The following is a 12,550-nucleotide window of genomic DNA, read 5'->3' as shown; positions in this document are numbered from 1 at the left end:
TGCACTTGTACTCATTGGAGTTTGGTAGAATGAGGGGATCTCATTGAAATCTATCTGATTTTGAAAGGCATAAATAGAGAGATATTTCCTTTAGTCAGGGGGAAGGGGTCTAATACCAGAGGGTATAGCCTCAGAACAAAGGAACAACCCTTTAGAACAGAAATGAAGAGGAATTTCTCGAGCCAGAGGGTGGTGAATCTGTGAAGTTCATTGCCACAGATGGCTGTGGATGCCAAGTCATTGGCATATTTAAGACAGTGGTTGATAGGTTCTTGATTAGTAGGGTGTCAAAGATTACAAGGAGAAGGCAGGAGAATAGGGTTGAGAGGGAAATTTTATCAGCTGAGGTTGAATGATGGAGCAGACTCAATAGGCAGAATGGCTTAACTCTGCTCCCATGTCTTATGGTCTTAGGAAAAGTTCCTTTTTATAACATACTTACTCTTCTTTATACATTTGATTGTCTGATCAAACATACTCTTTCATCCATTTGGCTTTCAGACAACTGTTCAGGATTAAATTTACAAAACTTCACCCTTTACATCTGAGTGACATTGGGTTGCATAGAATACAATCGTGCAAAATGATAGGGTACATTTTTATAGCAAAGCGCAAGCCCAGCTTGTTCCAGATGTCAGTAGTATCTTAGCTTGTGTGGTTAAGGTTTCAGTGATACATGTGCAGAGTTGGGACATCTTTTCATTACTGAGATTGATGTTCTTTTTAATATTTTGTTATGATATTGCCATTGGAAGGAAATGAGATGATCTACTTTCTTTCTTTGTCCTTTTGCCTCTAATTATTACTCCCCTTTGATTCAATGCTACAAACATTTGTTGACCATTATGTGTCCACTTTGCAGAAGCATATGTGTTGTAATTATTTTCCTCTATAAGCTCTCTAAAATTGCAGTCTTCATTGCAGATTTTCTGTGGAAACATGAAATATAAAATTTACATTATTACTGTAGAAGCATAGGATAACAATATATACAATTTACAGTATAATGGTGATATTCAGGAATTATTCTTCAATCATATATTGATTTCATTTCATTGATTATACAACTGATTCCAGTTAAATGCTGCGAGTGATTTTTAAGCTTGTTTGTCAAGGTAGGCTTTTAAAATCTCCTGTATCTCTCATCTTTCCTTGAGTTGCAAAGGTTCCATTATTTTAATCTGTGGAGCAGTGTCAAGGATACTTGCTCAGAGTTAATGACTTTTTTATATTACTCTATGGGTACCTGATACTGTAACTGGTACCTGAGTGTAGTTTCAACCCCTGTCTAAGTGGAGAAACCAAAATGGTTTACTCTCCAGTCTAACCTGGGGTACCTAAAGATGTTGGAAGATGTATTTTATTTCCTTTGTGGATCCAAATGTAGTCATAATATTCTCCCAAATCCCCAAGGAGTGTTCAAACCTTTTGTGTTTTGAGTTGTTTTCAAAAGGAGGAGTTTGCGTCCATGAAGTTAATGCACTATTTAGACAGATTGCACAATTCCTGGCAACTGTGATCATTATGTTCCATTTAGCATACGGATTATAATACTATCTTTCTTCTCTGATGCTAAGAAACATTGAATAAAATTAACCATGTGGTTGGCATGATGTAACAATGATTTTTGTTGACTGCTTTATTCAAATGTTGATTAGTTATCCCTAGCCAAAAAGTCTGTCATTGCATAAAAACACTAAATAGCTTGAATCTTGTTGTGCAATAGAGACATCTGTGGTCGAGCTACACATAATAATATTTGTACTTTCACCAAATATTTTTGTTTAGCTTTGGTTGCTAGGAAAGATGACATTATTGCATTTGTCTTCCTACTAGGTCTTTAGAAATCCACTTAAAAATACTCTCATGATAACAAGTGATAGGACAATAAATTGGAAAAATAATAAGGGCATTAGGCATTAATATTCCCTGATCACATAGTGCCTAATCCCATTGTTTTACATAGTGACTGTCTTATTCTGTGTTATCATTTTTATTACATTATTATAGTTTATGCAAAGGTTATTATTATCCATAAGTTAGTATCTGTAAAATTGCTTATGTGTGTGAAAAGGTTTGGATTCTTGTACCAGCCTCCATTCGTTGTGTCATTTTTTGTCTCTTCAAGACAAAATTAATTACGTAGTTCATGCTGGAGAACAGAAGAACTGTTTTATATATGGAATGGAAATATGTAAAAATAAAATGTGGTTCTAATTGGAAAAGATTTAAAGAGTTATAAAGTCTCAGTTTCTTCAGTTATGAGACAAAAGTTAGTCTGTTGATAGGTATATTTTGGCTGTCATTCCAAGTGTAAGAACTTGCTAAACTTTCTGATATTGGAGCAATAATGACTGAAAGAAAGTTAGTTGTCTGTTACTATCAATTCTCTTACTGTTGCCATTTTGACAGACTCTTCTACTTTGTTTCAGAGAAACTCACCCTTTTTATTTGTCAGGCTCTTAATATTTTCAAGTTGGTGATCTATTATGTGGATGGGATTCCAGTTACTATTTAGACTTTCCCAGTTCTGATAAAAGGTCTTTGACCTGAAGTGTTGCCTCATTTTCCTCACATTTGTTGCCTGTTCTGCTGAGTGCTTCTGGCATTTTCTGTTTCTGTTTGCTATTTTGATAGACAGATCCAATCATGTGCAGTCTATTCTCTGATCAGTTTTACTGTCAACACGGCTGAAATGATTTTAGAAAATTAAATGTTAAAACGATTTTGGGTCTCTCAAAAATAATGTAGATTTTTGCCAACCCAGTCTCCCCTACCTCCTCCAATTGTTGCAAACTGAAGCTGCCCTGGCTCAAATCCAATAAGCTACACAAGCCCATCTGTTTTAGGGGAGCATGTTGCTGGATCTATTTAACTAGAGCAAGCACCTAGAAGTGGATTTTTCCCAAAAGTTCAAATCTATCTCACCGATGCTTGAAATAGAAGATAGACAAAAGCTACATGTTCTTAATTGATGTTTTTTATTTATTGAAGCTAAATAAATAATGCCCTTATTTACTTTCATCAGTGTACCTAGAATGTATTGATAATACTCTTCTTACACACTACAAAATGGAAGATTTCATGCTGAAGATTTTGGGGCTGAAATTGGATACTACTGGTATGCAAAAAGATACAGTATAAGAAAAAGCAACTGCCGAGATTCAAAATCCCATTTAATCTAAGCGCATTAGATGTTGCAGGAAATACAAAAATTAGTATGGTAATATCATTAACATGAATTCATCAAAACCACACTTCTGCATGTCTGTATGCTCCAATTTAGAGAGATTCATGCAGCAGTTTCAACAAGCGTTATTAAAACCAACTTGCATCTGCTTTGTGGCTTGAGCGAGCAAATAAATCATCAGACGGTGGTAGTTTGTAGGAAACTAATGGCAAAACACACACAAGAAAGCACATCAACATTTTCTGATATGATTCTAAATACCTACTGTTCAGATGAGGTGAGAAAAAAATTCTCTGTACTTTGAAAGTCAGATAGCAACCCCCCCCCCCCCACCCACAGCTCATAGTGAAGTGGGAGTAGAAGGTGGAAGCACTTGATACTTGCAGCTGTCTGCTCAATCAATAATACTTCCTTTACTGTAGAAATTAGTTTAATAACATTGGGTAATGGCACACAAATTTCTGGCAGTCAGGACAGGGAAATAGGGTCAACTGGGGCTACCATCTCAGAAGTCATTTTTGTACCTGTGCTCTGTTAAAGTGGAGTTGGATAGACTACAGGGCAGTCTGTTAAAAAAGGGCATACAGAAAAGTGATCAGTTGTTCTGTATTTATTTTGTGTCTGGTGATTGGATCTGGAGGGTAGGTTTTATAATTAGCAAGGAAATGCTGAAGATGGTCAGCAACCGGAAGAAGTTAAAATGGAAATTGCAGTAGAACAGGGAGTTGGGATTATGATCCGATTGTTCATTTTTGATGTTCATTCTGCTATAATTAGGTTGCCCAGGTAGAATATGAGGTGCTGTTCCTCTGGATTGTGCTTAGCTTCTGCTGCCAAGTTGAAGCCAAGTGCAAACTAGAAGCACAGCATCTTATGTTCTGCCTAAGCAGCCTGCAACCTAGCAGTATAAAGATTGAATTCTCCAAATTCTGGTAACTGCTGTCCTCCTTCCTGATCTACCTGGCTCCCATCACCATGCTATTTGCACCTTCTTCCCCCTTTCCATTCACACATCACCCACATACCCTCCCCCATTACTCCCTCATTTTGTTCCATATTCTACCTTCCTCTCCTATTTGATTGCATCATCTTCAACCCTTATCACTTCCAGCTATTTCACCCCTACTTCTGCTGTTGACTGTCTATTGTCTTCCATAGATCCTGCCTGGCTCATTGAGTTCTTCCAGCATCTTGCAAGTTGCTCCATGTTCCATCATCTGTAGTCTCTTGCATGTTCATTTTTGAATTATTTCATTTTTCTCCATGTCACTTTCTTTCTTTTCCTCTTGCTTCTTTTTCCCTCCTTCTCTTTGTCTCAGCTGTTGCCATGGTCTAAGATCATGTTATTAAAAAATTGAGGAGGATGCTGGGTATACAGTGCCTTGAAGAACTATTTATCCCCAACTCATTGTTCACATAATCAAGTATTACCACCAGGGATTTTGATCAATTTAACTGAGAATTTTTATTTGTGAATCACATGCTCCTTCCAGTTTAAGATGGAACTCCTGAACACGTGTGACAACTCACTGGTAGTTCAAAATGGCAAGAAGTTAGACTAAAAACATAACTAATAACACATTTTCTGAAGTATTTTGCAGTAAATTATCACCACAAACAATTAAGATGAAATGAAGTTGAGGGATGCTGGTATGTTGCAGAACTGACACAGATAGAGTGAGCCATTCAGCAAGAAATCGACGCAGAGGAGTTTCCATGCCTGTAGTGTTGGCCTGGGTACGAGGTTGGTTTGCCCTGTGCAGTGAGCCAATTTGAAGAAGTTGAAGGTGCTCTGGGCTGGGCAATCTTGGCCTGGAGTGTGTTGCTGGATGGTGTGTTCTAGGCCCCGATCCTTTCTCTATAGCTGTGCCGGAGGTATAATATGCTGTTTGAACAATTTAAACACCTGCCCAGATAGATTGGAAAGACAGGGTGTCGGAATCGGAAGCGAGAGCTGATTTCAGCCACTCTCCCATAACATTCACTCTTCTCTCCAGGGTGCTGAGGATATGAAGACTGCCCTGGCTGTTGTGCTTCATATCCACTAATATGATGAACGGATATCAAGTCCTTGAGCCTACTCTGAGCTGCTCTGGGGTTCGGATCCAAGGACTCATTTTAGTTTGGAATGTTGCTCGCTTCTGTTGTTTGCATGATTTGTTTTATTTTCCCTTTCTCCGAGCATCCATTTAGTCTTTATTTTTTTTTAAATTGGGTTCTTTTGGGTTTCTTGCTTTGTGACTGCCTGTAAGCAAACAAATCTCAAGGTTGTGTAATTAATACTTTGATAATAAATGTAATTTGAATTACAACTTCAAAAACAGGGAAAATTGTAAAACATGAAAAACTAAAAATTCAAAAACTGAGATGTCAGCAGTTCAAAAGTATTTATTCGCTTTGCTCAGTACTTATTTGAACCACCTCTCGCAGATATTATATCCAGTTGTTTTTTCAGATTAGTTCCTGTTAGCTTTGCACAATGAGATGAAGCAAGATTTGCCCATTCCTCCTAGCAAACTTGCTCAAGTTGTGCCAGAATGAGTTGGTAAGGTAGTATTGCACCTGAGGAAAGTTATTATAGTATTTACAAACTGGATGACTACATTTTCGTCCTGGCAATTTTGATTTTTAATTTCTAGTAAATTGTTAAAAGGTTTTGGAACTTTTCTTTTGATTTGACATGATGCCCAATGTTTTGTAGATCAGTTCAAAAATCCTGCATCAAAATATTTTAAGTCAAGAAAATGAGACAGTAAAATGTGAAAATAGCTGTGATGGCTGAGTACTGTTTCAAGGCACTGTAGTAACAAATTTGGAGACCTGTACAGCAAAGCACCTCCAAAACACTAATGTTGTTTGTTACAAATGATAAGGTTTATACAAACAACATGGTGCAGTTGCCAACATGACTCTTACTATATAAGCATTTTCTTCTTGTGTAAGGATTTTGGACCGGTAGAAGGAGGGAGATAGTTAAAAGATATCTGTTGTCACTATGTCACCATCCATTAATTGAGCATACTAACAAGAGGTACTCTTCACATTGGACAGCTACATGATGAATAAATTTCAATGGCTCCTCAGGAAGCAAGCATTGATCATTTTGACCATTTTACAAATTGTTGTAGACTGTCTGGTAAAAAAAAGAGTAAAACCCTTTGTGCTTCTTGCAGATTTCCGGGTTCTTACATTGCTCCAATGCAATTTTAGTGCATTTTATGGCTCCACGTGCTAAGATGCTTTGCCCACATAGGAGGAGACATTTTGATTCTCTTGGAGTACAGGGCCTCCAATCCTGCTCTCATGTTACTGAGAGGTTTGTCCTACTTAGTACAGCATAGACCTGATGAATAGCCTCACTCCAAGCCTAAATAAGTCTCCGATTCTGCAAGTTGTGAGGTTTCGCAGATCCTAATCACCCTCACTGCAACTGACCACCCATTGTGACGACATAACTTAGTATGTTTTGATGAACACCTCTTTGGAGACTAGATTTATTGCTTCTTGCTGAGGTGAATGTATGAGTACTGCTCCCTAAACAAAGACAGTGGCATAAACTGAATATTAACTCTCCTGGACTATAGGCATTTCTGTTTAAGGAAGTTGATGTTTAAGGAAACACTATATCAAATAACTAAAAGACCACTGTGTTCTATGTATAGACTTACCTTGCTATATAACTTCCCAGATTTGTTCATTGCTAGGTAATAGTCACTTTCTACACCTCTGATAGCCACCACTCCAATGGCTACAGTTCTGATTTCCAAAATACCTGAAACAGATTACAATGTCATTATTAAACAGTCTAACAAATTGCAAATTATTAATTATTGAAGCATGACATTTCTAGTTACCATTAATTCAAAGTTAGTCAGCATCACCCAAGTTCTGATTAAGAGTTATTTTATAGTTAATATATCTTATTATTGAAAGAGGTTCAACAGTACAATTCCATCTATCCATGGAAGATTTTACACTCGTGTCACTTTATTAGGTACCTCCTTTATGTTCATTGCCTTCTGCTGCTGTAGCCTATCCACTTCAAGGTTTGATGGACTGTGCATTCAAAAATGCTCTTCTGCACATCACTGTTATAACACATGGTTATCTGAGTTACCGTTGCCTTCCTGTCAGCTTAAACTAGTCTGGCCTTTCTCTTTTGACTTCTCATGTTAAGAAGATGTTTTTGCCCACAGAACTGCCACTCACTGTTTTTTTTTTTGTTTTTCACACCATTCTTTGTAAATTCTAAAAATTGTTGTGCATGAGTATCCCAGGAGATCTGAGATACTAAAACCACTCCATCTGGCACCAACTCAGTTCACATTTCTTCCTCATTCTGATGTCTGGTCTGAACACCTGCTGAACCACTTGAGCATGTCAGCATGCTTTTATGCATTGAGTTGCTGCCACACGATTGGCTGATTAGATCTTTACATTAATGAGCAGGTGTACAAGTGTACCTAATAAAGTGGCTACTGAGAGTATATTTCCAGTGCAAAACATAATCATGACCTTCAAACAAAATTACAAAAAATCAATTCAGGTAAGTAAAATATTATCAATAAACTCTTCTCAAGCTTCCAGCTGAGTACAGTTATTGATATTAACTGACATTTCAAAGATAAACTCCACCATCTTCATCAGGGATGATGCCTAGGCATATCTAGTCCAGTGGCATATATAGCACTGTTGTCCAGCCCTCCTGATTAGTTAGTCCTCAACCAATTGGGTTTCCTTCTGACCCACATGGTTTACAATTGAATTCCTATTCTTTTTCAGAATGAGACCTTCACCTTTATTCTAAGTATGGTTATCTGGTTATCTTCATGTTTGTTCAGACAGTTGAAGAAGTTTGGTATGGGCCCCCAAATCCTAAGAACTTTCTATAGGAGCATAATTGAGAGCATCCTGTCTGGCTGCATCACTGCCTGGTATGGGAACTGTACTTCCCTCTATCGCAGGACTCTGCAGAGAGTGGTGCAGACAGCCCAGTGCATCTGTAGATGTGAACATCCCACTATTCAGGACATTTACAAAGACAGGTGTGTGAAAAGGACCTGAAGAATCATAGGGGACCTGAGTCACCCCAACCACAAACTATTTCAGCTGCTAGCATCCGGGAAGCGGTACCGCAGTATAAAAGCCAGGACCAACTGGCTTCGGGACAGCTTCTTCCACCAGGCCATCAGACTGATTAATTCATGCTGATACAATGTATTTCTATGTTATATTGACTGTCCTGTTGTACATACTATTTATTATAAGTTACTATAAATTGCGCATTGCACATTTAGACAGAGACGTAATATAAAGACTTTTACTCCTCATATATATGAAGAATGTAAGTAATAACGTCAATTCAATTCAATTCAAGTAAGAACTGGTATTTGATTATAAACAAGGTGGGACAGAGGGAACCTGATTGATTAAGGACGAATCAATCAGGAGGGACGAACAACGGGGGTATATATACTACCGGACTAGACATGCTTAGGCAAAATCTCTGATGAAGATGACGGAATTTGTCATTGAAACATCAGTTAAAACTAATACCTGTACTTGCCTGGAAGCCCGAGAAGAATTTATTCATCATATATGCCAGGAAAGTACTGGATCCTTTTTCAAGTAAAAATTTCCTTGAACTAAAAACTTCCTAAAGCAAACTGTCAAGGAAATCCCTTAGTATTCCATTTCATTCACAGACACCTCTGACCCAGCATCTCACTTAAAGGAGCAGTCACTTCACACATTTGTTTTCAAACCAATATGCATGTAGCACAAGAAAACCGAGATTTCATTAAGGTGTACGATGCACTTTATCAGAAGTAAAGTAATGGAGTAATTTGAATTGTGAAGATAAAGGTTATCCTGTAATTAATATTGAAATGCAATCAGTGAATTATTATAAAGAACACATACAATGATGTGGTGTAAAACTAATATTCAATTGAACAAATTATTTATAGGTCAAATTATTGAACAAATTTATAGGTCAGCCTGTAGACTGTACTGTGAGACTTTTATCATTTGTACATAACACGTGGTAATTAACAAAACTTCATTGTCAAAATTTTCATAGTGTAAAAATACATTAATTTGTCATGTGCTTTATGATTTGACATGCATATGCTATATCAGAAAATCAGTGCCAATGTCTTTTAAATCTATAATATGAATGTAAGTACAAAGGGTACATTACATTTCATCAGCCTTAACATTAATGTCCTTTGGAATCAACTACGCAAATAAGTATAGTGAAAAAAAATTAGATGCCACAGTTTGCAGAGTTCACTTTTATATTTTGCATACTATTATGACAGGGAGATGGTAAAATTATTGGTTTGTAACATATTTAATTTTGGGTATCTATTTGACATCAATGATGTGCATTGATTTTTTTTATCACCAGTCAAGCTCACTTAAACTAGATATCCCATGGATTAAATAAAGAAGCAACCCTCCTTCCATCACCTTCTATTCCCTGTGGCTTCATCCTTCTAAGGAGGATCTCCTCTGTTCCCATGGAAACACATTTGCATAGCCATTCATTTACTTTAATGAGATTGCCACTTTAACAGCAATTTTAATGATAAATTGTAGGCAGGAATCTGTTATCAAACATGGCTGAAAGTTGGGAATTTTAACTCGTTAGTCAGTTTGTATTTGATTCAAATTCATGTTTAAAGTACTACACTGCCAGCACATGTGCTGCATGAAATTAAACTGATTTCTTTTTATTCTTATTGTTCCATTTTTTAAATTTAAAGGGCATAATATTATGGAGCTATATCCTGCATTTCAAGGGCATCTGATGAAAATCCATTGTTAGATTACTTCTGGTGATATTTATGTCTCCCACATGACCTCCTTAGCATATTGGAAATTATAAGTCAAACTTTAACTTGTTATTTTAGAACATAGAACATAGAAATTTACAGCACATTACAGACCCTTCGGCCCACAATGTTGTGCCGACAATGTACCTAGTCAAGAGACTGCCTGGAATTTCCCTCACACGTAGCCTTTTATTTTTCTAAGCCCCATGTACCTATGTAAGAGGCTCTTAAAAGATCCTATTGTATCCACTTCCACCACTGGCACCGGCAGTGCATTCCATGCACCCACCATTCTCAGTGTGAAAAAGTTACCCCTGACATCCCCTCGGTACCTATTTCCAAGCACCTCAAAATTATTCCCCTTGTGTTAGCCATTTCAGCCCTAGGAAAGAGCCCCTGGCTATCCACACAATCAATGCCCCTCATCATCTTATTCACCTATGTCAGGTCACTGCTCATCATCTGTCGCTCCAAGGAGGAAAGGCCAAGTACACTCAACCTATTCTCATAAGATACACCCTCCAATCCAGGCAACATCCTTGTAAATCTCCTCTGCACCCTCTCAAGAGTATCCACATCCTTCCTGTAGTGAGGTGACCAGAACTGAGCACAGTACTCCAAGTGGGGTCTGACCAATGTCTTAGGTAGCTATAACATTACCTCACAGCTCTTGAACTCAATCTCACAGTTGATGAATGCCAACACATCAAACGCCTGCTTAACAACACTGTCAACCTGCACAGCAACTTTGACTGGCCTATCGATATGGACCCAGAGATCTCTCAGATCCTCCACACTGACTAGAGTCTTAACATTTATATTATATTCTGTTTTCAAATAGGACCTACCAAAAGGAACCACTTCACACTTAACTGGGTTGAAGTCCATCTGCCACTTCTCAGCCCAGTTCTGCATTCTATCGATGCTCCGCTGTAACCTCTTGACAACCCTCCAGGCTCTCCACAATAGCCCCAATCTATGTGACATCAGCAAACTTACTAACCCACCATTCTACTTCTTCATACAGGTCATTTATAAAAATCACAAAGAGCAGGGGTTCTAGGACAGATCCCTACAGAACACCACTGGTCACTAACCGCCATGCAGAATACAGACCATCAACAACCACCCTTTGCCTTCTGTGGTGAAGCCAATTCTGGTTCCACAAAGCAAGGTCTCTTTGGATCCTATGCCTCCTTAACTTCTGAAGGAGGCTTGCATGGGGAACCTTATCAAATGCCTTACCAAAATGAAGAATTTTCTCTGATAATTTAAACTTGTCTTATTACTGCCATTTAATTTGAAGTAATATTCTAGAACAACTTTTATCAAACCTATAACTATCATATACCTCTGTGTGATCATTATTCAATTATCTGTTTGTGATATTTAAAATATAAACACTTGTAAAAGCTATTGAGATGACAAACAAGAGAAAATCTGCAGATACTGGAAATCCAAGCAACACACACAAAATGCTGGAGGAACTCAGCATGCCAGGCAACATCTATGGAAAAAAGTACAGTCAATGTTTGGGGCTGAGACCCTTCAGCAGGACTACGGAGGTGGCCAATTTTGGATCTACCTGGTGATCTTTCACTTCAATGCTCCTGTGTTTAGATTATCTCCTGGTCTCTCAAAACCTGGTTCTCATCTGAGTTGAAATTTAATCAGAGCTTCTTCTGCTGGCATTTCTGACTGCCATAATTTAACATTCTACTATTGGTTGTACTAGACATTGGTAGAGTCTTCTGGGATTACTAAGTCCCTTCCATTATGTTTTAAGAGCACTTATGGACTAAGTATGTTATCCCATTTTTTTTCTGTGCACGGCATTTTCTACTTACTGGCATATAATGATACCTGCTGTTGCTCAATGCATTTAAGTATTTTACCTAAGTCAAATGCAGTTTCTGATTTACCTCTGCTGATTATACTGCACCTTCTAGTTTGATATTTTCTGCAGATTAGGCCAATTTGCTTTGTGTTTCTGAATTCAAATTGTTGTTGTAAATTAGAAACAGTAGTTATCCCAGCAGAGGACCCTGGGGCAATGTGCAGTAAACACCACCAAACTGAGCATAAATTCCTTCTTAGTGATTACATATCCATCCCTCAATAATACCTTGAAACCTTACAGCTTTTAATCTAATATGTAATCCTTGGAATGGAATTTGTCTTTGGAGATCTAAGTAATATTTTTTAATTTTTTTCATAGGTTCAATTCCAGTAAATTTTCAAATATTATTTGTGTGACATTGAGTATCACCACTATTATATGTTTACAATAATTTTATTTCAAAATCATTGTAGACTGTTTTCCTCATTACAGAATTTGTGCTGAGCTACTTTCATATGCTTAGCACATGCAGGGCATGTTGCTAAGTTTTTGATAAATGCCTCATTAATGTTTGAATTCTCTGTAAGCATTCAAATTTAATTAACTGCATCTCTGCATTTCAAGTTTTATAACAGTAATTAACTGTGACAGGACTACTGCTCATGCACCTCCAGGAATAAA

At 37.5% G+C, this 12,550-nt stretch overlaps 2 protein-coding genes across 2 annotated transcripts in view; one reads left to right on the top strand and one right to left on the bottom strand.

Moving 5' to 3' along the window:
• LOC132382315 (protein FAM227B-like) overlaps window positions 1-12,550 on the top strand; it is a 235,453-nt gene that overhangs the window by 136,017 nt on the left and 86,886 nt on the right. The gene's annotated exons all lie outside the window — the stretch shown is intronic.
• Window positions 735-12,550, bottom strand: part of fgf7 (fibroblast growth factor 7) — a 59,181-nt gene continuing 47,365 nt past the window's right edge. The window contains exons 2-3 of the mRNA XM_059952470.1: window positions 6,859-6,962; window positions 735-929 (exon numbers count right to left, since the gene is read on the bottom strand). Coding sequence (XP_059808453.1) covers window positions 735-929; window positions 6,859-6,962 — 299 coding nt within the window. The remainder of the gene's footprint in view (window positions 930-6,858; window positions 6,963-12,550) is intronic.

The sequence above is a fragment of the Hypanus sabinus genome, chromosome 28 (assembly GCF_030144855.1).
Source record: "Hypanus sabinus isolate sHypSab1 chromosome 28, sHypSab1.hap1, whole genome shotgun sequence".
NCBI classification, from domain to species: domain Eukaryota; kingdom Metazoa; phylum Chordata; class Chondrichthyes; order Myliobatiformes; family Dasyatidae; genus Hypanus; species Hypanus sabinus.
This window is presented reverse-complemented; position numbering and strand designations above follow the sequence as displayed.